The 26,253-nt window shown below is 43.8% G+C and overlaps 2 protein-coding genes across 4 annotated transcripts in view; one reads left to right on the top strand and one right to left on the bottom strand.

Annotated features, from left to right (window-relative positions):
* The window catches only part of LOC137324802 (aftiphilin-like), a 77,952-nt gene extending 65,457 nt beyond the window's left edge, over positions 1-12,495 (top strand). The window contains exon 11 of the mRNA XM_067989514.1: positions 11,030-12,495. Within this exon, the coding sequence (XP_067845615.1) occupies positions 11,030-11,035 (6 nt within the window). The 3' untranslated portion in view covers positions 11,036-12,495. The remainder of the gene's footprint in view (positions 1-11,029) is intronic.
* Positions 12,496-14,248: 1,753 nt separating this feature from the next.
* sertad2b (SERTA domain containing 2b) overlaps positions 14,249-26,253 on the bottom strand; it is a 75,907-nt gene continuing 63,902 nt past the window's right edge. For all 3 annotated transcript variants that reach the window (XM_067989509.1, XM_067989510.1, XM_067989511.1), the window contains one exon: positions 14,249-19,356. In XM_067989509.1, the coding sequence (XP_067845610.1) occupies positions 18,435-19,352 (918 nt within the window). In that variant the 5' untranslated portion in view covers positions 19,353-19,356 and the 3' untranslated portion in view covers positions 14,249-18,434. The remainder of the gene's footprint in view (positions 19,357-26,253) is intronic.

Genomic DNA, 26,253 nt, shown 5'->3' with positions numbered 1-26,253 from the left:
TCAAGAATGCTTGTCATTGGGACGGAATTTATATTTAATTTGTTTTGGTCGCCTATGAAGAGATTGACATTTTCAGATTGAAATATTTCCATAAAATTGCTGTACCTGTACATCAAGTGCTTCACAAGTTTCATCAAATATCCACCAATTTTTCATTAACCCTCACCCTAATGCAGGATAGGGGGGATAGAATCTACACTCATTGACTCAATTTACAAAACTTATTTTCTGTGCTCCTCGGTACCTGCTCAGTTCTTCCATCTGTGTCTTGAGTTGCTCTGAGAGTCAGTGCTGAAGATCGCCATGCTGCTGTGAAAGTATTAATGCTTCACACAAGTGCAAGAAAGGTTCATTTGGGGGTTGTCTATAGCTGTTCGTTTTATACTGATTAGGTCCATTTTTCTAGGCTGTTTTTACACAAAATGGCTCATCGTTTCTGCCAACAGTTTTTCAAAGTACATTGTTGTACAAAAAGACTCATCACTTTAATCCTTTGGTTTACTTGGGAGACATCAAAAGATTTGACCCATCACACAATGCACTACTAAACAAAGTTGTTTTTTCTTTAATCATGCACTGTGTAGACTTTACTTCTGACCACCTCTTTAGCACGACCACCTGTTCTTTGTGACCACATTTATTGCAGCCTTGAATAACTTCTAGTAGAAGTCAATGAAACATGTCCATAGCAGAATGATCAGCTGCACAACTCACCCTGTACGTATTATTCTACCTATAGATTACATTTGAGTTCTGCAGAGTGGCCAGTCCTGTGCATAATAGACACTGTCTGAAATACAGTTAATGATTATCATAGAATGATTATCATAGAAGGAGGCTGTTTGGCCCATCGTGCCTGTGCTGGCTCTTTGAAAGCTGTCCAATTAGTCCCACTCCCCAGCTCTTTTCCCAGAGCCCTGCAAATTTTTCCCCTTCCAAGTATTTATCCAATTCCCTTTTGAAAGCTCTGCTTCCACTGCCCTTTCATGCATTCCCTAATTTCACGTCATCTGCAAATTTTGAAATTATACCCTGTATACTAAGTCCAGGTCATTAATATATCAAAAAGAGCAGTGATCCTAATACTGACCTATGGGGAGCACCACTGTACACTTGCCTCCAATCTGAAAAAACTACCGTTCACCACTACTCTCTGCTTTCTGTCCCTTAGCCAATTTTGTATCCATGCTGCCACTGCCCCTTTAATCCCATAAACATAACATTAAACAGAGTTGCAGTATTGTACTAGAACAGATCGACATTACATGGCAGAATCAAACCTCTATGATCTGCATAGTGCAGTGGCCAAGTGTGCAGCTATCAACATTGTTTCCCAGTTTTAGCAGATAATCCCTTTAATGTGTAGACAGATTAGAGCAAGGTGTCCAAACTAATGCCAATGGGTCATGTGCAGCCCACAAGCCCTGACAACTCTGTTCTATTTGCACTTACATTTCTTACTCTGTGGTTTGCCCTGTTTGCAAATCTCCAGGGCTGTGAAATTCAAAGGATTGTTCTTAATGCTGTTTCCTCATCAGCAAATAAATCCTGAATCATGTCAAGTTCTGTCAGTAGCTTGAAATAAATGCAAAATTAATTGAAACTTCATGTGGCCCATGAGGCCTCGAAGGAGCTCACAGATAAAAACTGTAGACTCTCGTAGATTAGATGTGAGTGTCGGGCATCTCATGCCTTTTGGAAACTAGAGGCAGTTGATCCATCCTCTGGCTCAGTATGTTGATTCAAATGTCCTTGGATGAGTTGCAATTTCCTCCAGCTGATCGTTAGCGGAACTGAGTCCGTCGTCTTTGGCCCACTCCACAAACTCCATTATCTCACCGGCGACTCTATTCCCCCTCCCCAGCCACTGTTTCAGGCTCAACCAGACTGTTCGCAAACTTGGCATCCTATTCGACTCAAAGACTGACTACACCTTCCTCCATAACGCTGCCCGCCCGGAGCCGCACAGCCCACCTGGCACTGAAACTTCTCTCTCCTCCGGACTTGACCATTCCAGTGCTCTCCAGGCCTCCTAACCTCCGTGTCCAAAACTATGCTGCCCGTAACCTAACCCGCACCAAGTTCCCTCCCTCACCTCTTTTACCAAGAAAGACTTGCATTTCTGTAGCGTCTTTCACAACCTCAGGACGTCCCAAAGTACTTCACAGCCAATGAGGTACTGTTGCAATGTAGGAAACACGGCAGGCAACTTGCACAGAGCAATGTCCCACAAACAGCGATGTGATATGACCAGATAACGTTTTAGTGATGTTGGTTGAGGGATAAATATTGGTCTGGACACTGGGAAAAACTCCACAGCTCTTCGAATAAGAGCCGTGGGATCTTTTACATCCACCTGAGGGGGCAGACGGCTTCAGTTTAACTTGTCATCTCAAAGACAGCACCTCCGACAGTGCGGCGCCCCCTCGGTGCTGCCCCTCCGACAGTGCGGCGCTCCCTCGGTGCTGCCCCTCCGACAGTGCGGCGCCCCCTCGGTGCTGCCCCTCCGACAGTGCGGCGCTCCCTCGGTGCTGCCCCTCCGACAGTGCGGCGCTCCCTCGGTGCTGCCCCTCCGACAGTGCGGCGCCCCCTCGGTGCTGCCCCTCCGACAGTGCGGCGCCCCCTCGGTGCTGCCCCTCCGACAGTGCGGCGCCCCCTCGGTGCTGCCCCTCCGACAGTGCGGCGCTCCCTCGGTGCTGCCCCTCCGACAGTGCGGCGCTCCCTCGGTGCTGCCCCTCCGACAGTGCGGCGCTCCCTCGGTGCTGCCCCTCCGACAGTGCGGCGCTCCCTCGGTGCTGCCCCTCCGACAGTGCGGCGCCCCCTCGGTGCTGCCCCTCCGACAGTGCGGCGCCCCCTCGGTGCTGCCCCTCCGACAGTGCGGCGCTCCCTCGGTGCTGCCCCTCCGACAGTGCGGCGCTCCCTCGGTGCTGCCCCGAGTGTCAGCCTAGAGTTTGTGCCATGTCTCTGGCTTGGGTCTTGAACCCACGACCTTCTGCCTGAGACGAGACTGCTGCCAACTGAGCCCAGGCTGACCCCTATCTCTTTGACCGAGCTTTTGGTTGCCCCTCCTTTGTATTGCCATCTATTTTTTTGCCTTGTACCTCTATGTGAAACGTCTTGGGATATTTTTCTACATTAAAGGTGCTCTGCTCTTCTCCAGTGAATGTTCTCGTAACAGACCGTTAGATAAATCCTTGCAAAAGTGTTCCTTCTGTCCAAAATAATTGATCTATAGTGAGGCACACAACCAGACAGATTAAAGGGGCTACAGAACCTGAACACCCGTTAATTTTCTTCTTCTACAAAATGGATGAGAGATTATCTCTGCCCCGCACCTCAGCCTATCAGGAAAAGTCATTTTGTTTCTTTATCTGCAGAAATTAGTCAAATAGGTAATAAACAGACAGATAAATATGAAAAAACAGGCATAATGTTATGAATAAAAATCATCTACAAAGCCACATTATTACCTATTTATGTACAAATCATCAATTTAATCAAAATATGGTCCACTCCTGCTCCTATTATGTTCTTATTTCAGGGTCATTTTCTGGTGCTCGCCCATAAATTACCAGATTTATTGAATTCAATTTTCAATGGTGGGATCTCAATTCACAACCTCTGGGTTCAGAGTCTAGCGCCAAAATCATTAAATTCCTGTACCCTTTCATAACAGGAACTCCACTTTTCATCTCTTGATTCCAAATTTTGTGCCCTTCTTCATCCAATTCCACGCACATCATCCTCGCAATGTGGTGTCTTCAAGTCTGGTTCTGCAGCACTGCCAGCGTTAGTGTCGATCCACCAAGTAGGTAAGATAATAAACGGCCGACACCAAGTCACCAAGGGATCCGGTTTCGCCATTAAATCATTCGTTATGTCTAAATTGAAAGATGTTGAAATGTCCTGACTCTAAGGAAGGATTTTTCATCAAATGTTGAGGGAATTCTATGAAGCAACACCACCCTCTACTGTGCAGCTTCTGCCCTGCAGGTTTGTACACAAAAGCTTTTTAAAAAATATATTGCAACTCAGCTGCATTGTCTCCTCCGTTACTTGCAAAGGCTGTGCTCACAGTTTGGAACAGTTCTGACTGTGTATGGATGTAATGATCCATCTCCCTGTCATTTTCGTTGTGATTTGATTCAGTGGGTCGCACTCTCGCCTCTGAGTCAGAAGGTCGTGGGTTCAGCCCCACTCCAGAGACTCGAGCACAAAATCCAGGCCGACACTCCCAGTGCTCCACAGTTCGACGTGCCTTATTTTGGGTGAGACGTTAAACCAAGTCTGCCCTCTTGGGGACGTAGAAGATCCCTCGGAATTGTTTGGGGAAGAGTAAGTGAGTTCTCCCTGGTGTCCTGGCCGATATTTATCCCTCAACCAACACCTAAAACAGGTGATCTGGTCATTTATTTCATTGCTGTGCAAAAATGGATGAGCACATTTCCTACATTAAAACAGAGACTATGCTTCTAAAGTACTTCATTGGCTGTAAAGCACTTTGGGACATCCTGAGGTTGTGAAAGGTGCTGTGGAAAGGCAAGTTAGCTCGTTCTTTTTTGGTGAGGAAAGTGCAGAAAAAGAAGGCGGCTTTCTCCGAGTCTTGTCTCTGTACTGTAGCCGAGGTCGTGCAGCATCATAGCCTGCAGATCTCGCTCTCATTCAATCTTTTTGCAGAAAGAAGCCCACTGCTCTCCTCAGTGGTTTAGAGGAGTTGTCAGATTTTAGTTTGCAGATGGTTGACTGATGTTTTAGATTCCCTGAGCCGGGTTTTAATGAAGTCCTTTCTCAACCCCTTTGTTGTCCCAGCCCTCGTGTTCTGGGTGATTGGAGTCAGGCAGAAAAGAACTAGCAGATGGTTACTCCCCACATCTGCCCCGACCTTTAAGTCTGAGCACGTCCCTGTGATAAGTGAACTCTGGGGACTTTGAGATAATGTCGCCCATGTCCTCCGTTATATCCAGTACCTCTTTGCCTGCAGTGTTGTCTGTGGGATGTTCTGCATGAAAGTCTCCCAAGATCAGCGTGTTGTTTCCAAATTGGAGAGTTCTCCTGAATAGGTCCCGGTGTGGAGATGACGACAGTGGACAATAGACAGACACAACACCGAAAGGCTGCTCACATTCCAGTCTGGAGGCAGTGCCAGAGAAATCTGCTTTGTTCACTTCAATGGGAATAAAAATCGAGAGGGGTGTAGGATAGGTGGCTGATTGGTTATCACCCATTTTGCACTATTCCCCCCCACCAAAGGCTAATTTTGCCCCCATTGTCTTGAAGCTAAAAATATTAGAGGCCATTTCCTCTATTCTGATACTTGGGGAAGAATCAGGTCTTTGCAAAGACCCAACATATTTGTAAAGAAAAGAGCAAAATCCTGCTGAATTCTCTATTTGTTGGATTTCATGAAATCTACTCAAGCCCCAAACTTCCAACCACTGTAAAAAATAAAATAAACCATTCTCGTTGCTTCTAGGGGGGCGATGCCGTCTGTTGCCTGGTTTATGCCACTTTCACCAAGATTAAATCCAACAATCCATTAACCCAGTGTCTCCAATCGATATATTGCAGAAATCTTCAAGTCTTTCGTTGAAATGGGAAGCCAGTATTGGATTCCCAAAACACATTTTATTAAAGGGGAAAGAAAATTGAGGACGAGTTCCCCCTTTTATAATAAAAAAGATGCGACGGTAATACTCCTGTTTTTTTTAAAGAGTTTTTTTGAAAAAAGGTCAATTTTCTGACCAATTTTAACCTCAGGTCTCCCCACTGTCGCTGCTATGGTAACAGTCCCAATGGGGAGCATCTCGAAAACGATCCCTTCAAAGTATTTCAGGGAGCAGATCTACAATCACCTGGTGTCAAGGAAGCTCACTATAGGCTGCACTCATCGTCCCATGGGCTCCTCCGATAACCCAACTAGTTGGGACAGAGAGTAGCGAAGCCGTACAGGAAGATCCCAGACTCGATTACCAGTCTGTGAATGGGACAGAGGTTCCACCCATGTAGCCCTGAGAGATCATTGTCTGTAACCTGCTCACCAAGCCTGTTGAAGCCAGAAGAGACAGCCATCCAAGGCCTCTGGGAGCAGTCTGAGCATCAATGGCAGTAGCTAAGACTGTCCTTAGGGCCTCTGCTGCAGATCGGCCTGAAGCTGCGACATGCTCCAGGGTGAACTGCAATACGTAGCATGAAACCATCCATCATGTAGATAGTTGATCCCTTCAGTTGGTCCTCCATTTCCTGCACATTCTTGGGGACCATCCCTGTTACCTGCACATACCTTTGATGTTCTGCAAGCACTCTTAAAAAACAGGACTTGTGTGATCTCAATCCCCAGGCTCTTCATTTCTCCGGACCCTCCAGTCAGCAACATCTTCCTTCTCATCTTCCACCCACAGGCTCCTCCTGTCCACTCGTGCTCTCTGTGTCACCCTTGTGTGTTCCCTTCTGCCTCACTCTTTAATTCCCCATGGATGGATGTCTCTGGGCTGGTGCTTGAGAGGGAAGCAGTGAGTGATGGTGTGGGCTATGATGTCTTGGCAGGGTTGGAGGCAGACGGACCTGTTGCTTGTTTCTCCTCCGTTTCTGGTGGTTCGTGAGACACATCTTGAGGAGGTAAAACGGGTCACTGAGGAGCTGATTTCATTTGTCACTTGCAGGAGGAGCGAAACGAAGGTTTCCTGAGCTTCTTGGGTCGGGAGGTAATGGAGGGTGGAATCGGTGAAATGGAAGAGAAGCAAATAACATCCTGACTAACGACAACTGGCACCTGCCTCTCGATTCCTCTCATGCCTCGCTCTCCAGAGGCTCCTAAGTTTCCTATCTGTAAGAGGGTACAGTAGCGTAGTGGTTATGTTACTGGGCTAGTAATCCAGAGGCCTGGACTAAAATCCAGAGTCACGAGTTCAAATCCTGCCACGGCGGCTGGCGAATTTAAATTCAATTAATTAAAATAAAAATCTGGAATTAAAATACTAGTATCAGTAATGATGGCCATGAAACTACCGGATTGTTGTAAAAACCCATCTGGTTCACTAATGTCCTTTAGGGAAGGAAACCTGCCGTCCTTACCCGGTCTGGCCTATATGTGACTCCAGACCCACAGCAATGTGGTTGATTCTTAATTTGCCCTCTTAGGGATGGGCAATAAATGCCGGCCTTGCCAGCGACGCCCACATCCCGTGAACGAATAAAAAAAAAAGGCCACAGGTTCAGGAACGCCACCTGTAGCCAATGCTCTGGCATTATGGGCTGCCTTCTGCTTTAAAAAAATACAAAATGTGCTAATGGCCTCCGGCTGCCATGAAATGCAGTCCAATCCAGGACACAGCCTGCAGACTAGAAACATAGAACATAGGAGCAGGAGTAGGCCATTCGGCCCTTCGAGCCTGCTCCACCATTCAATATGATCATGGCTGATCGTCTATCTCAATACCATATTCCCACTCTCTCCCCATGTCCCTTGATGCTTTTTGTGTCTAGAAATCTATTGAGCTCCTTCTTAAATATATTCAGTGACTTGGCCTCCACAGTCTTCTGTGGTAGAGAATTCCACAGGTTCACCACCCTCTGATCGAAGAAATTTCTCCTCATCTCAGACCTAAATGTCCTAACCCCGTATCCTGAGACTGTGACCCCTCGTTCTGGACTCCCCCCAGCCAGGGGAAACATCCTCCCTGCATCCAGTCTGTCCAGCCCTGTCAGAATTTTATACATTTCAATGGGACCACAATGGGCGGTGATAATGGGGGTGAGATATAGGCACCAAGTAATGCGACACTTACAGTGGGGTGAAAATATATAAGGTTATCCGTGACAGGATGATGCAGGAGAGGGACAAACACACACACATGGACGCCATGCACCATATTTAGTGATAATCAGGAACCGCGAGGGTTAACTCTGCACACAGTGTGAACCGCATGAGGATCAGAAACAAAACCGGAAAATGCTGGAAACGCTGGGCGGGTCGGTCAGCAGTTGTGGAGAGAGAAAGAGGCAAGTGAACATTTCAGGTGTGAAGCCTTCATCGGAATGGATTTCCAGAGAGGGCAGTGGAGGTGAAAACCCTGGAATTATTCAAGAAACAATTGGAAGCCAGAACGAGGGACTTTCTTGGATGGATGAATTAAGATCGGCCAAATGGGCAGCCTCACCTGTGATCATCGTGTGGCTTGTTCGTTCCTCTCTCCCTATAGGTGAAATATCTTGAATTAACTCAGTGATTTCTCATGTACTACCTCTGTGCTACACACGGTGGAGTTTTAACTTGCCAGCAAGCATCAAATAACTGATTTAAGATCAGAAATCGCAGCACTCTACTTCTAGATCTACTGCTGTGATACAGTTTGTTGTGTGAGTAGAAATAATCTGACTGTATTTATTACGTGTGTATAAATCTCTCAATGTTCAGGAAAAATTCCATGTAGTTGCTATATTAATGCAGAGTGGATTCTGAAATATATATTTATTTTAAATTTCCTTTCCAAGTTTCTCCTTTCCCTTTTCTGAAGGTGTCCAGTTTCACTGGGGTAAAATTCCAAGGAATTCAGCTACAATGAGGGAACTTTCTGGATGGATGAATTATGGGCCACATGGGCATCCTCGCCAGTAATCATCTTGTGGCTTGTTCGTTCATCTCTCCCTGTAGGTGAAGTATCTCAAATCAACTCTCCAGTACGTCACCAACTGGTCATTCTTTGTGTGAGAGCGGGTGGGTGTTGGCCAGCTATTCAACTGTAGGGGACATCACAGTTTATCCTGATCCTGTTCTCAGCAAACTGCATATTCCAGCGGCAGTCTCTGGATAGTGACCGTAGAACCACACAGCACAGAACACGACTATTTAGCCCATCATCTCTACTGACTCTTTGCTGGAGCAACTGGAAACTAATCCCACTGCCTCCCCACAGCTCTGTATCTTTCTCTGCTTTAAATATTTATCTATTTTCCCTTAAAGGATACAATGGTCTCTGCCTCAACTACTCCCTGTAATGAAAGAAGGAACTTGGACCTTTCACACCCTCAGGACACTACACAGCCGATGAATTACTTTCGAAATGTAGTCATGGAGCTTTGTAGCCAAACACTGCAGCCAATTATCACACAGCAATATCACACAGCAAGATCCCACAAACATCAGTGAGATAAATGGCCTGATAATCTGTTTTTGTGGGTGTTCATTGTGAGGACACCTCTGCTTTTCTTCATAATGCTGTGGGATCTTTCACATCCACCTAAACGGTTTAATCTCTCATCTGAGAGACAGCACCTCTGACAGTGCAGCACTCCCTCTGTACTGCTCTGAAGCCTGGATTATACGCTCAAGACTCTGGAGTGGAGCCTGAAGCCGCCACTTTCAGAGGTGACGGTGCTGCTCACTGGGGAAACACTTCACAAATATCCCAGGCTCAAAGAACTATTGGCAGAAGGAACTCTCACCTCACCTCTCTCTGAGAATTTTTAATTGATGGCCTCGCTTCACTGATTTATTCACCCTCTCAAACCCCTTTGGAATTTTAAAAACCTCTATTAAATCTCCTCAGCATTTTCTAATAATTCTGGTACCTCAAGTCTCTCCTTGTAAGTATAATTTCCCATCCTTGCCAGTGTCCTGTTGAATCTGCAGAGTTCGCTCTCTGTGGTTTTAACATCCTTTCTATAATCGGGTCACAGGTGACAATGACAATAACTTGCTTTATAAATCACCTTTAACATCGAAAAACATCCCAAAGTACTTCACAGAAACTTTAGGAGAAACCGGAGGCTGAGCCACAGCAGGAGATATTTGGAAGGGTGGGCCAAAAACTGGTCAAAGAGGTGGGTTTTAAGAAGGATCTTAAAGAAGGAGAGGTGGCTGAGGTGGTCAAGGCGCAGATGTAGATGGAAGGAGATGATTGTCCGCGCACGGATCCCTGGCTTATTCCCGAGGTGACAGAGCAGAGGTGGGAAGAGAAGCCATTTCCAGAGATGCTGTGCCTCAATCGGAGAGGTGAGAGTGGGACCAGGTGAGAGTGGGACCAGGGGAGGGCCGGCCCACGGGGGAGAGGTGAGAGTGGGACCAGGTGAGAGTGGGACCAGGTGAGAGTGGGACCAGGTGAGAGTGGGACCAGGGGAGGGCCGGCCCACGGGGGAGAGGTGTTGGAGGAGGATGGCGATGGTTGTGGTCGACTGTGTCAAAGACTGCAGACAGGTCAAAGATGACGAGGACGGATAAATACTCCACAGGCACCGATAATGTCTGAACTCTGACTGTCGCCAAATCATTGCCCGGCACAAATTTACCATCACCTTTTTAAAAAACCCAAAATGCTATTGGCTCTTTTTTAATTGCTGCACTCACACTTTTGTGGGAAGATATATTTGAACTTCTTGATGTCTGTTTATCCAAACCCATCAGTATCTTTCCATTGACTCACTGTATTCTGCCCTTCCTTGGTTTGCAGTGGCTCACACTTCTCCACATTAAATTGCATCTTCCGCCTGTCGGCCGGTTCTTCTAACCTGAAGTCTACCTTTCTGTTCGTCAAACCCCCTATTTTTGTGCCATCAGTAAATTACAATATTGTATTATTTATGCTCAAGTCAAAATCGTTTATTGATTTATCAAGAACAATATTAGAGCCTGCACCCTGACCCCGCAATGGAATCTCCTCCAGTCCGAACAACACCCCTTGTCACTTTGTTAACCATTCCTTTGGTCCCTGTCCATCGACCAGCCTTCTGTTCATGCGGCTATTTTTTCCTCATACTATACGGCAGAAGTTTTGTAACAAGCCTCCTGTGAGAGATCTTATCGACAATCCATCGGCACTATATTTACTGCATCCTCGTTATCTATCCAATCGGCCACTTCTTCAAAAATTCTATTAAACTCATCAAAGAAACTTGCTTTTACCAAATCAGTGCTGGTTACGCTTGATTAACCCTTGAATTCCTAAATACTTGCTATTTTGTTCTTGAATTATTATGGATTCCAAGACTATGTGTACACTTGACTCAATTTATTCTTCCCTTCTTTCTTCAACAGACATGATACTTTCCAGTCCCCTGAAACCATCTGCATAACTTATGAAGGATTGAAAAATTGTTTTCAGAGCCTCTTCTCCGACTCCCTTCAGTCGTCCAGGGTGAAGTCATCCAACTCTGGTGAATTATCCATTTTGAGTTCTGCTAATTTTTTTTTCCTTTTTTACAGCCATCTGTGATTTCCACGTCCTTCTCCAATACAACTCATTCTCACTTCCACCATCATTTATAAAAGCTGATGTAAAATATTTCCACAGTTAGACGCCCTCCATTATCCTTCAGTGGCCCTATTCTCTCTTTAACTATTGTTTTATACGCTCATAAAAGCCCTGAGTAGTGGGAACGCTGGCAGATTTCTCCCTTCAGGACATTCGGGATGGTTGTCTGCAGTGTATCTTTAACGGGAGATTTAAAAACAGGGATTTCTGGTCTCAACTTGTAAATTAGAATAGGTGAAAAGCATCTGATTGCTGATAATGGAACTCATCTTGGCCACTGAAAATAATCCTGCCTTTCTCTCATTCCCCTCTCTAAGGAAATAAAATCCCAGCTAAATTGGGAAGATTAACTTCATGTTGCCATTCACATCTCAATGATATTTGTTACCAGATTTATGTGGGACAGACATGCAGCTGTTTTGTACGTTTAGTTTCAGAGAACATCCAAACTCCCGGTCACTCTGTCACAGACAATTTGTATCTTGTTCTGCCCAGAACCATTTAAAGCCAATACACGACAGTAAAACAGCTGTTAATGGGCACTGATCACCTTCGATACTAGAGGAAAGTTCAGTTACTTGACCTTGTAAAATGGCAGAAACATAGAAAATAGGAGCAAGAGTAGGCCATTCGGCCCTTCGGGCCTGCTCCGCCATTCAAAATGATCATGGCTGATCATCTAACTCAGTACCCTGTTCCCGCTTTTTCCCCATATCCCTTGATCCCTTTAGCATTAAGAAATATATCTATCTCCTTCTTGAATACATCTAATGACTTGGCCTCCACTGCCTTCTGTGGTAGAGAATTCCACAGGTTCACCACCCTCTGAATGAAGAAATTTCTCCTCATCTTGATTCTAAATGGCAGACCCCGTATCCTGAGACTGTGACCCCTGGTTCTGGACTCCCCAGCCATCGGGAACATCCTCCCTGCATCTAGTCTGTCGAGTCCTGTTAGAATTTTATATGTTTCGATGAGATCACCTCTCATTCTTCTAAACTCTAGTGAATATAGGCCTAGTCGACCCAATCCCAATCTCTCCTCATACGTCAGTCCTGCCATCCCAGGAATCAGTCTGGTAAAGTCTGGCAGCCAGGTTTGGACCCAACATTTTCAACCACATTAGACATTAATCTGGATAAATCAGTTTATACTGAATGTATAAACATTTACACAGTTATTGGATGCATGTATTATGGCAAAAAATACAATGCCAATACAAATAATGAAAAAACATTCACTCCAAAGAAAATAATGAGAGTTATGATTAATAAAACTGTTGTTAAGAGCTGGAACCCTTTAATTTGGCTGCTTTATTCTTTATTGCAAGTAGAATAAACTGCTTTATTTGCATAGGTGACACAAGGCACAACAATTGATGCAGCAACATACAAAAGGTGGAGTTATCGAAGGGAGGGGGAGAAAAAGACAGAGAGAGAGAAGGAAAATGAGAAGATGGATTATCTCGGTCATTCTCACGAGCTTCTTAGTAATTAGTTAGTAAACAGGATAAGTAAGGACTTGGGAATAATGCCACTAATCTACCCATTAATTTAGGGAGTGGTTTATGGGGTCCGAGGGGAATGAAGGGAAAAAAATTAAATAATTAAAAATGGGAGGAAGGAGGAGACTGTTTCAAAAAAAAATTCTTATCTTCAAGGTTCTTGTGTCAGTTTGTATTATATAACGACCAGTGCTCTCCGCGCTGGAACCTGCTGTAACGTGGTGAGCAGGAAGGTGTTCAGATTGTTCCTCTCTCCCTGCCACAAGTTCCCGGTGCCATTTATGGGGGTAAATTCACCAATTGTGTGCTGAAGCTGTGCAGCGAGTGTTACCAATCCTCCAGGAGTCTCCAGGGATTGAAGACTGATTTCCAGGTCACTGCTGCCGGAAACAGTCGGGAGAAAAATCATTGGGGCTTTAACAAAATTGTGGTTTTTTTCCCCCATTTTCTTTGAACTCTTATCATTTATTGATTATAAAAATATTGGATAGGGGGGGAAAAACAAGGCTGTTTCACGGAGAGTCAGGATTAATCCAATTGGGTAACAAAGAGTCTGTTCACTTTCCAATTGGCTGTGGGACGGCCGTGTGCCTGGAGGATGGACCAATGGCGGGAGGAGTGGGGGCTGGTCGGTTCGCGACGGGTGGTCACGTGATGAAACCTCCAGGAATACACCCAGACAGAGTTGGCAACCCTTAGCGAGTAGCAAGTGGCGGGGGGGAGGACAGGGGGAACTCCATGGCTCTATACAGGACAACAAAGTTTCTATCAGCCAGAGGTCAAAGGTCACTACTTGTAAGACTGGATTGACTGATTGCAGAAGGCAAAAACCTAGCATCAAGGGAGGGGATTCTACGCTTCTGGGCAGAGTTCCACCTGTCCTTCTGTATCTGCCCCACTCCCGGCCCATTTTCCTGGGTCTGGACTCGTTGGAGATGCACAGCAGGCTTTCATTGCCATTCCTATCATCAAGGGGGTAGCCAGTCATGAAAGGGGGAAGTCCAGCAGAGGTCACAAGAGGTGAAGGACCTTAAAAGGGGCAGAAGCGCACAGACGATCGGGAGGAATGCTCCCACGGGAGGCCGCGGCCAGGACCGAGGACTTCAGCAGGTAAATCTCTGGGGCCTAATGGAGGGAGAGGGGGCCATTCCATCCGGGGGGGGGGGGGGGAATACTGGGCCTTTTCCACCGTTTCCCAGCACCTACCCTGCTGTTCAACATGGTGGCCCTGGGAAACAGGGATACAGAGCCCGCTCCCCCCACTGCCATTTGCCTGAAGTTGGCAGGGGAAAGAGAGGCCTACAGTGGTCCTGCAAGAACAAGGAGGAAAATTCCAGTCGGGGCGGCGAGGGGGGTAGTATGGCTCCCATCCCAATGGGCCAAATGGACTCCTTTTGTGCTTTAAAATTCTAGGATACATGTTTGAATCTGGATCTTCCAGGACGCAGATTTGTTTAAAGAGTGTAGTCGTTTTAAATAAGAGAGATTGGGAAAAGAATAGCATTTTATTTTACAGTTTATTGTTGAATATAAAACTACAAAAGTAAGACTGCTCAATTCCACTTACATTTGTCCAATTGCATTTAATTAATTACAGTCTGTAATTATATGTGAATACAGTAACCTCGCTTTCAGATGTATATGTTTGAAATATTGCATAGAAAAAGGCACAGCTCAGAGATCTGTGGAAAATTACAGCGTTTCTGCCTCGACAGAAGCAACATCTCTAAGGATTCTCCCGAAAGTCAGGCTGTTTCAATCCTTTGAACATGGCTCCCACCCGTCCACACAAATGTACATTCCAAAAGCTGAATACATTCCCACTATACTTACATTCTGTACACATTACAATCCATTTAGCAGATTCTGTTAGCTTCACATTAAAATAAATATATTTACACAAAGAATAAATAAGGTGAGGGGAAAATATCACTCCACACCCAAAGTTTTTTCTGCTCTTTTCTTGTCATTTTGTTATTTTCCAACAACCAATGAGAATGCGTGCTCTGGTCCTTACGTTCTAGTTTAGACTGTATCTACCAGTTCTGTCCAAACACTAGACATTTTACAAAGACATATCTTATATACACGCACAGATTCTAAAATGGCCACTTCCCAGTGCTTCAAAAATGTCCCATTTAACATCGCGGATTAAACCAGAAGGTTAATTTGGAACTTCAAATATTCCAAAAATCAGACATGATATAACTGCATAGTGAATTTATCTGAAGGAATTATTTTTAATGTTTGTTTCCTGATCAAATCAAAGCTCAATAATATACCAATATGCATCAAACTGGATAATGTCCAACTCTTTATACATTTCCTATAAGGTGACACCAGTATTGAAATGTGGCCACTTTTGGTTGTAATCCACACATTAGCCTTGGTTTTGAGGGGAAAACGTGATTTGTAAACACAAAGAGTCTTCTCACTTCCAATTAACGGAAACTGTGCCAAGTAAAGTAATCACTGGCTGTTCCTTCATTTTGTTTATAAAAGGTTTTAAATTTGCAACACGAAAACCCAAATATAGTCACAGTTACTGCAAGTAATCATTCCCATTACAAGAGCAGAATTTAAACAGATAATAATGTGGGAGAACATAAAACATAATTTAAAATTCTTAAATAAATTAATTAAAAAAGTTACTCCTAAATTAGCCATATGCATTGCAACAATATAGGTTGTAATCTGCACAAAACTGCTATAGTACCATTGAAAAAACAAAACAAGGAAAACCTAGAATGTTATTACAGTTTGGCTGTAAGCAGTGATGCATTCCAATCATTTCAAAGCAATTTACAAGACAATTACTGAATATGCTTGTCTGTGCATAAACATAAGCTTTAGAAAGCATAATTACACTGTGTAAAGTCATGCATAGAGATCTGCTTTTGCCTGAAATTTGACTGTAAAAAGGGGAGGGGGAGAAAGAGAGAGGGGGAAAGAGAGGGGGGGAAAGAGAGGGGGGGAAGAGAGAGGGGGAAAGAGAGAGGGGGAAAGAGAGGGGGGGAAAGAGAGGGGGGGAAAGAGAGGGGGGGAAAGAGAGGGGGGGAAAGAGAGGGGGGGGAAGAGAGGGGGGGAAAGAGAGGGGGAACCCCCCCTCCAAAACCTACCTAAAGGGATGAATAAGTTGAAATAAAAAGCCAGTCGTATTGGAAATGCGAAGTGGTGTTATGTGATTGGCTTCAGTTTCCGAAGCTTGAAAAAGGTTTAATTCCCAAACTCTCCTCAGTCTGTAGCAAAAGGCATGTACTTCATCACAGTAATACTGAAGTGTACATTCTCACAGAAAGCACTCCTTGCAGCAGCTAAGTATTGATATCGTACACATGCTTTTTAAAAAGGTTGGGCTGGAGAATAATCAGGTACTTTCCTTCCAACACGGTAGAATATCACCAAGCGTTTTCTTCAAAATACATGAAAAAAAATCTAAATTTATTGCTGGTTCCTTGGACCTGGTTTAAAACGACCATTTTTGGCACAGAACTCAAAACCAGTTTCAGCATTCTGCTGCATTTTACAGATTGGGCCAATGCAGCTGCAGTTTTGAGATGCTTTGAAATCCCCTTTCATATTTAAAAAAAAAAGGCATACAAGTTCACATCCTGTGTGATTTTAACAAGTAACGATATATTAGAAGTAAAAAGCACGGCTAGATTTACGTCTCCCTGATCCACCTGTGGAACTAGAATTCCATTTGGTCAGATCTTAAAACTTGAAATGCTTTCCCTGGTTCACAGATATGAAAACTTTCAGTGTAGCACAGAGTTGTTGTGTTTACATTTCCTGACAAAACTCGAGATATCCGATATCTTTTGTTTTATTCACTTGCATAGGTTTCCTGTGCACTTTAGTTATAGAATGCCACAAAGATGTAAACTGTATACGGTACAGAGTGGGTAGCAGTGGGACACATTTTGTTTCCGGATAAATGGATTAAGGAGAGGGTGGGTGATAGATGGGGGGTATCAAGATTAAGGCCCAGATTCTGCTGAGACAGTAACAGTGTGTGAACAACACACGCCGTTATTAATGTGCAAATCGGCCAGCGACTTGTGGCGAGGAAGATTTACTCCGTGAGTTGCGAATCGCCACAAGTTGTCGGACGATTTGCACCACTCTGCCGTTAGCCTCATGCATCTCGCACCTCCCCGTGATTTTCATCACGTTGTTGCATTTGCCCATTAATTGCCCATTAAACTCGCCACAAAAAGTGAAGTCTAGTAATTAACAGCGTAAGTACCCTTTTAATGAAATGATAATTGTTAATGACGGCCAATCAACCGCTCTGACCCAGAAAGTGAACAATTAAAGTGTGGAGTCTCATTCCTTCAGGCTGTGAATTATTGTTGAAGATTTTAAAAATGTCAAATTTAAAATTTAAAAAAAAATTCTTACTTTTCCTTTCTGTCTTTTTTTTCTCTCTCTCTATCCAACCTTTCTTTCTCTGTATTTCTCTTTCTGTACCCGATTTGACATTGAACTCACCCCCTCTAATTCACCCCCTTTCTCAGTCCTTCCTCTATTTATTTCCCAATCTTTAAATCTCATCGATTAAGGAGATAGACTGTTTGTCCTGTCATTCACTAAGGTCCCAGGTGCCCCGTCTCTCACCGTGCTCTTATCAGTTCGCACTCCCACCAACTCTGTAGGCAAACTTTTTTCTTTTTTTAAAACCTAAATGTGCCCGAGCAAGTCTAATTAACGAGGTCTCACACCAGCAGAAGCTGGCCCAGTATGTCAGTTACATTAGTTTTGAACTAAGTCCCAAAATACTCAGCCACACCTTGATGGAACATATTGGGATGCTATAAATGGATGTATTTCAGGTCTGGTAAATATGCTGGGTGGAAAAGGGATCAAAATCATTCCTAACAAGGTCCATTCTTTAGAATGTAGTCACTGTACGTACATCACCTCCGCCCCCCAATCCTTTTTTTATTGCATGTGTACTCTCATGGATCCATCTGTTCTGGACCCATTTGTCTGAATTTCCCTTGCACCCGATAATGAACATTCAGTTTTTCTTTTTGTATAAAAGTACAAGTTATCCTTGTTCATCTGAATTTAGTAGAGTTTTGTGACAGCGCGTCCTATCAAAATAGCTATCTCCGGTGTATAAAAACAGCACTTTAGAAAACAATATGATCAACTGCAGAACCTGTACAAAAATATAAAATAAACCCAGAGAGCAGGTTTAAAACAGCAATGGTCAGTTAGTAATGAACGATTGAATTGAAGACCACAGGAAGAATGTTGAGACTCGCACAGCATGGCTTACCTTAAAAAAAAACATATGTACACATTTCATAATATTTCTGACATAACCTTTGTGCTCAGCATGTACATTGCACAATGCTTCAGAACTGATGCATGTCACAGTCTGTGAAGACAATCCTTTGCCTGTACCAAGTATTCATAGCTCTTTCAATAACAAAGCTGTGATTAATAAAATAACATTTAAAAACCCTACAAGTGGACATACATCGATGAAGATACTCCCAACTCTACTGCAAGCAATAACTAGTGTAATTGCTATTTTATATAGGCAAGCAAAAATGCATGCACAATGTTGTAAAATTTGCAGTGACTCCATCACATTTAAAAACAATAATGCATGAATATTATCTGTAAATAAACTGTATAAAAAAAAATCTAATTTCTTTTTTTTTGTCATATCAAGACCCAACAAGTACTTCCATTATATGGTCCAGTTCTGCAAGGTCCATTTTGAAAGGCTGACTTGGAGTCACTGATTGGTTACTGTGGTTACTGTATGGAGAGAAGGTTTTCAAAATATCATCAGCTGTGACTGCCGTCATTTTTGAGCTAGGTCCTATGGTAGATGTGCATTGATCAAAGTCATACATGGAGGTGTCAATATCTGCAAACAGGATGTCATCCAGTGTCAAATCTGTTAAAAAGCCCGTGGTAGTGATCTCAAAGTTGCCTGGTAATGAGTCTGTGAACTTGGTTTCAGGTAGCTTGCTCTCCTGTATCTCCTCGGGTTTTTGACTGCTGAACTCGCTCGAGTCACCTTTGCAGTTTTTTGTGTCAGCGGTGGCAGAAGATGGGCACAGCTCCTCAATTTCATCCAAGGCAGAGGAGAAACTATCTTTCAGCGAGTGGGTCGGTGGTTTGTTTGCATCCGGTTCAATAGTCTGTGAGCTGCACAAGGTGTCTTCCTCCAGCACTGAGGCTGGTGTGAGGCAGGAGTCTGGTGATGTAGTGCTTGCCAAACTAGTAGATTGGATTGGAGGAGCAGGAAGGTGGCTGAATGCAGGCTGGACTTCTCTGTAATTATCGTTGAGAGTGTCACTGGGCTGAGAAGGGGCAAGGAACACGGGTCTCAAACTGCCTTCGTGCTTCAGCTCCTCTTGAATTCTTCTCAGCATATTGTTGATTAATACTGTCTTCTGCAAACTGGGCTCCGTTAAAGGCTGTTGATTGTAAAGTTTCATGAGGGAAATGTTGAAGATAGTTTGACGCTGTAAGGTGTAGGACACCTTAGATGGAAAATGCCCAGCAGAGGACACGTTGCCCTCCACCCCATCTTCATGCTCACTAAACTTTCGCTTTGCTCCTTTACCCAACATATATCTGAAAGAACAGAATAGGCATTAAAAGAATATATTTTGCAATGAATCAGTTTAAGAATTTCAAACTCAAACGCATACTGGGAAGATAGATTTAAAGTGAATCGCTCTTGATAGACATGTAACAAAATACTTCAATTCATACAATGGTTAGCATCCAAAAGTTTACATGTGGATCCAATGGTAAATAAACAAATCCCCAATTCCCAGTGGGTACCGACTGCCTAGTGCAGACCAGAAGGTCCCAAGATTGAATCCCAATCTGATCACAGCTGGAGCAACAGCTGGAGTGCCCGGGGACGAGGGGGAAGGGGAGAATCAGTCAGGTTTCCACTCCTGATCCAGTGACTTTCCTACTGATATTTTATATTATATAAATATATCTCTCTCACACACACACACACACACACACACACATCAGATGAGACCAGAAACAGGCTGAGTTATGATGCAGGGTAATGGATTATTAATTGTTTAAAACCAGTAGATATTGATGCCAGTCTATCATTGTCCAGGCAGAATCAAGATTCAAACATCTCTTTATGTCACTCCAGAATAATAGATATCTGGAAGTAAATTGATATAAGGCTGCAATATTATACAGTGAGTCAGATGGCATCAAACAACACAAAGCTGAAGCTTAGGAGTCATCTGAAACTTAGGATTAGAGAATTACCTTGAAATCATTTCACAAGCAGAGAGAATTTTATAGGGTGGTTTTTAATTCTGTTTCTGTTTCTGCTGATGGTGTGTGAACTGACAGCTAGTCTGTTCCAAGTCACTAATGCCTAATTACATTCATGTTGAGAGATTGCTAATTACAACCCCAGAAAATCTGTCGTCAATTGCATGAAAGTGGTATCAATTTATACAACTATAAAGGAAAAACTAAGAAGTATAATCACAGCCACCAAGGTGTCGATGAACATTGCTGGTTTATATGGTTGAAAATCATTAATTGATTCTTCCTTGTGGAAATCAACTGTCCCATTCATCATACTGGTTATTTAGACCCATCAGTACTAATTTAAATTACTTGTACCAAAACACAATATCCTCAGTAAAACACATGTCTACTTATCATTACTGAACATAGGAAGAAAAAGTTGTATTAACAAAGCACCTTATCAGGTCCCCTCACTATGTCCCAAAGCATTTCACATTCAATTAACAATTTTTGAAGTGGGTCCCTGCTCTTTATATACACAGTATACTTGCTGAACTAGATAATCATGTGGCTAATAATCTGGTGTATTTCATGGACGGGCAAATAATAACCAGAACCGAATGTTCAACCAAAATTAGTGCTAGAATTAAAAAACAAGATGTTGCTGCTTCTGAACACTGTAAATTTATATAAATGTCCACATGCGGGAGAAAGGAATAGAAGGATATGGTGATAGGGTGAGATGGAGTAGAGAGGGGGGAGGCTCGTGTGGAGCATAAACACCGGGATAGACCAGTTGGGCCGAATGGCCTGTTTCTGTGCTGTAGACTCGATGTAACTCGATATGGTTGAGAGAAATCCTCCCAAACATGTAATTTTATACAGAAAGCTGCTGGTCTATTGACAATGAAGAGTATCCAGCCCAGACACAGGTCCAACATCTACTTTTTAAACTGGAATTTTTTTTTTTTTTAAATGCCTCTGTTGGTAAATACTGTACAACACTGTCGCAGTTTGCATCTGTTATTTGAAAAGGAGCAGTGAGCTTTTATAATTTAAGTTTTCCAGAAAGCGTCTTTTTTTAAAAAAAATCTAATTTGAAAGTTGTGTTTTAACATTTCTCAGAAGTTGATAAAATGGTTTTCTAGACAACAAAAATCCTGGTGTCCGGCTGGAATGAGGAAAGAACATTCCTTCCTCCCTTAAATATGTCCCATCACTTCGACTCCCAACCCTAACGAATATCTAAATTTAGCCAGATTCTATTCAATAATGATATTAAGAATGACCCTTAACAGAGTCTCATCAGAGCTGGCCGGATCCACTTTCTGCAATGCTCATGTGGTCCCACACACAGGCACGAGGAACATATCACTTCATTGTGGGACGTCCAACACAGATCAGGGCATTGAACAAATTCTGTACACCCCAGCATGTACTGTCACTCTCGACTACTGGCCACAAATTTTAGCAAATGTACATCTGGATATAAATCACACACCACTACTTCCGGCTTTTGAAATAGTAACCTGAATTAGCAGCACTGTGAAGCCTAAGACAGTGTTTGAGGCTCATGGATACAGTCACTGGAGAGCATTCTGCAAAAGGAGTGTGTGAACGTGAATGGCCAGCAGTTGCTGGCATGAGTTAGAGAGCGGCAAGGAGTTGGCATTAGCATAATCTACTACAGAATCACACCTATATGTGTCTGAAAGCACAGGCCAGGCCCTTTAGGGCACCAGGGGATGGGAGAGGGGAGAGATGGGAGGAAAGAGATTCTTGCAGCAATACAGCGAATCTATGAGATTGTTCAGAGAGAAACGTGTCCAGTTTCAGCACTTAAAGCAGCACATAAGAACAGAGGAAATAGGAGCAGGAGTCGGCCATATGGCCCCTCGAGCCTGCTCCGCCATTCAATCAAATCATGGCTGATCTTCGACCTCAACTCCACTTTCCCGCCCGATCCCCACATCCCTTGATTCCCCTGGAGTCCAAAAATCTATCCATCTCAGCCTTGAATATACTCAATGACTCAGCATCCACAGCCCTCTGGGTTGGAGAATTCCAAAGAATCACAACACTCAGTGAAGAAATTCCTCCTCATCCCCTCATAAAACGTGGTTTTGAACCTTCATCAGGTAACGCTGAAAGTCTCCGCTGACGTTTGTGTGTTGTACAAATGTATCACGGTCTCAAAAGGCACCAAACTGATTCCAGAATTTGAAAAATAAAATTCCCAAGGGGTTCTCCAGCCAGAGTGTATTGTAAGGGACGGAGGAGAAAGACGCTGATGCCAGAATGGATCAGGACTGTGTGGGCACAGAACTATACTTTACTCATCCTGGAATTCATTCAGATGCCACCAAATGTTTTCTGTTCAAGAAAGAGTTAAATAAAAGACTCAATTAGCGATGATTATTAAGGGAATGATGTGCATGTTGCAGCCACTGAATCGATCAGTGAGCAAACTGATGGAGTGATTCAAGTCCAGTAGTTGGAGAATCAATGGGACTCTCACCGTCACTCCTGGAGGGCGTACGGGAGCTCAGTCTCGGGAAGAAACCGCCCAATGGATAGTAGACATGTGGATCCACTGATTATTGTGAACGGCATCAATGAATGCTGCATCTCCAATGTCATGGACTGTTCTGGAGAATGTTCTGCAGAAGAGGGAATCAGACTCTGCCTCTCCAGCTAAAGTTATATTGTGGACACAGAGCACGAGACGATCCCAACTCACCTGCTCTGTTCAATGGATCCGAGGAGTCTGGATTTGTGGGTTTCTGTAAACCTCTTTCAGCATTACTGTTAACTTTCAATTTTTAAAATGTTTATTTTTTGTTTATTGTAGGCGTGCTGATTTAATTCAGATGTTGCACTTTAAATAGTCCAAGATTGGTTTCAGCATTGCAAGGGTCTCTGCCGAAGGGTTTCCATTGTAGTATCTGTTAAATACAAATGTCTAAATGTTGTTTTTTTGGGGGGGGGGGAAAGACACTTTCATATGATACCGGGTCATTTACGGTAAATCGCTTTCTTCAGGGAGAACAGTTCTGATTCTCCTCCCAACGGGCAATGCAACATCCAGGACAATTGTGAAATTGAGGGAACCACAATCGTGAGAAAATGTTTTCCAGAATCTCAAATTGCAGCAGTTCACATTTGGAAGTGTGGGCCAGGCTAAAGCTGATCAGATTTACAACAGACCAAAGATTTTTGGGATCCAAAAGCAGGAAGTTATTAAACAAAAAGGAAAGGGGATGGAGTGGGGGGGCACTGGGGGGGGCACTGCAGTGCAAGAGTACTTGTAACCCCAATCTCTCTTTGGAGATGATGTAAACGTGATTATAGATGTCGTAAGTATGTGACGATTATGATCAGTGGAGGGGAACGGTGTATCCTCACGCCCAATTTATTTGGTGAAGTTTCCAATATATTTAAACAAATCATTTATTCACAAAAAAAGTAAAGTGTTGAGTTTCTGCCAGTAATATCGGCACAATCTGAGCAGAATCAGCTGAACCAGTGCAAAAGATCGGGGGAATTTTAAACGTAGGTGAGTTACGTCCAAAATCACTTACGTTCGTGTTTTCCGCGATCTTTTACGCTGGTTTAAGATTCAATGCCCCCGGATCAGGCCCCGCCCACAGAACTGGCCACGCCCCCTCCCTCCCCCCCCCCAGGTCGATATTGCGAGATTTCCCCGATTGCGCTGGTTCGGGAAGGCTTTTCAAACTGGGCTCATTCTCTTAGGGGCACAGGCGCTAGTCGGCAGTTTTCAGATCAAAAAACATTTAATTTACTACGAAACTGACCAGTGTACACCAATGAAACTCTTAAATGGTTCAGTATAGTTTATTTAAGTCATTTACAGTGATTTTAAATCAGGTTACTCACAGGTGGAGGACAGGACACCTTATTAAAAATGCTTATTTTTGCAGATAAACCCATTTTCTGTTGTATTAATAAAACTGCCCCAGGTCATTACTCTTAAATACGTCAAAGAATACTTTTCAATGGAAAGCAGAAAGTAACGATTACATTCTAACACACTGCTCGATTGCACCGGTTCACGGGAGATTTTACGTTTGCGATTATGTGAACGAATTTTAGTGGAAACTTGAAGCCGAACCTCAATAGCACAATTTCAAGCACATTTTGGACACAATTTCCCGACTGCATCCAAAGCGGAAACTCAACCCCAAAACGTTTAAGTGAAAGCAGGTGTCCCAGCAATCCCGAAACCAGCCAGTTCTCCCTTCCATCCCTGGGAGCAACTGGGGAATCAATAAATAAATCTAAACAATGCTTATTAGAAGTTCAATCATTAACGCAGCAATTCTACAGCTAACACCAATTAAAACACGTTACTCCTTTAAATAAATGTTCATTTAAGTTATACAGGTAGACGATGATACAAGTTTTAAACAAACCAAAAACCAGTGAATGACTGATCACATTCCAATGCAGTAACACTTCTCAAAATTGTCGACTATTTTCAAATTGATCTTCACAAGGCAAGGCAGTAAAGCAGCCAACGATTACCAGACAGAAAATGTTTTCTTTTAAAAAAACACATCAGCTCTCTGAACACAAGTTAACATGGCCCATAACGTGACACAGCTAGTGAAGGAGTTGACAGCAGTTTCCTGGACATTTTAAGTTGCTGCTTGCAATTTAAATGTGAGGTAAGATTTCCGGTGTATAAATTAACTGCCGCCTCTTTTGTCAAGATCTAGTGACTACTTACTAGAACGGAAGGGTGAGCATAGAATTAAAACCGAAGGACTCAGCAAATTCAAGTACAGATGGCGGAGTCACAATTTTACACTTTGAGCTCCGATTACAGCCATCTCGTTATAAAAGTCAATGCACAACTTTTCAAACAATTGATAAAGGCCGGGAGATTCCTCGGGGAGCTCCCGCTTCTCCGGCGTTATTTCGGCAGAAACCCCGGCTACACACGTACGTGGAATTCCCACCGCACTTCCGGGAAAGTAACGCTGGCGGAGAGGGAGCAGCTCCGAGGACAAACCCCTTCTACAATAACTACATTTCCTTGGAGCCGCTGATCTGCAGCTTCCCTGGGAGCCCGGTGTATGTGGTTAATTGGGTTTCTGCCATACGTCCGATGGATTTACAGTGGGAATGGCTCTGGGGAGATTTGGGGCCAATGTTTGCAGTGTTTCACTGACACCCTGTGCCTCTATCCATTCAAAAAGTGAAATACAAAGACAATTCTAAGTAAGGACTTTTCATCATAAACTTTAACTGGCTCAGAAGCAACTGTTGGTCTGGTTTCGTTACCAACAATATGAGAATTCACCTACTGCAGCAAGAGAACGGATAGAATACGTGGTTACAAAACTAGAACTATATCTACTCACTGTGCCAAAAGCCAACTTCTTAGTTCAACTTGTCCTTTACAAGAACTCGTTAAAGTAAAGCTCAGCCCATAGTTAAATTGCCCCGGTTACTACTGGTCATACAGTACAGTAGCAGAAACACTCTGCCACCACTCCCTGTAGGCACATGCTGTGCATTTTTTAGAAGTTATTCACACACATGTTGCAACTACAGCTCAATGATTGGTTGTTGAGGTTCAAAGGTTGTACGAATTTAAGGAGGGGCTGCTACAAATCTGTCGTGGAGCAGCAGGGCAGCATTTTGTTTTATGAACCTCTCCTGGCCAACATCCTGTGCGACTACTATACAACAGCGTGAACTGCACTTTCTGGCCCAGCCCTCGATGACTAAATCTGCTCACCAGAGCACATTAAAGGGAAACTCCCAGATACAGAGAGCAGCCTCTCAATATCAGTGACAGTCACACACACACTCCCAGTCAGTCAGTCACACACAAACACACACACTCCCAGTCAGTCAGTCAGTCACACACACACACACACTCCCAGTCAGTCAGTCAGTCACACACACACACACACACTCCCAGTCAGTCACACACACACACACACTCCCAGTCAGTCACACACACACACACACTCCCAGTCAGTCACACACACACACACACTCCCAGTCAGTCACACACACACACACACTCCCAGTCAGTCACACACACACACACACTCCCAGTCAGTCACACACACACACACACTCCCAGTCAGTCACACACACACACACACACTCCCAGTCAGTCACACACACACACACACTCCCAGTCAGTCACACACACACACACACTCCCAGTCAGTCACACACACACACACACACTCC

Source organism: Heptranchias perlo, chromosome 8, assembly GCF_035084215.1.
Source record: "Heptranchias perlo isolate sHepPer1 chromosome 8, sHepPer1.hap1, whole genome shotgun sequence".
Lineage (NCBI taxonomy): Eukaryota > Metazoa > Chordata > Chondrichthyes > Hexanchiformes > Hexanchidae > Heptranchias > Heptranchias perlo.
This window is presented reverse-complemented; position numbering and strand designations above follow the sequence as displayed.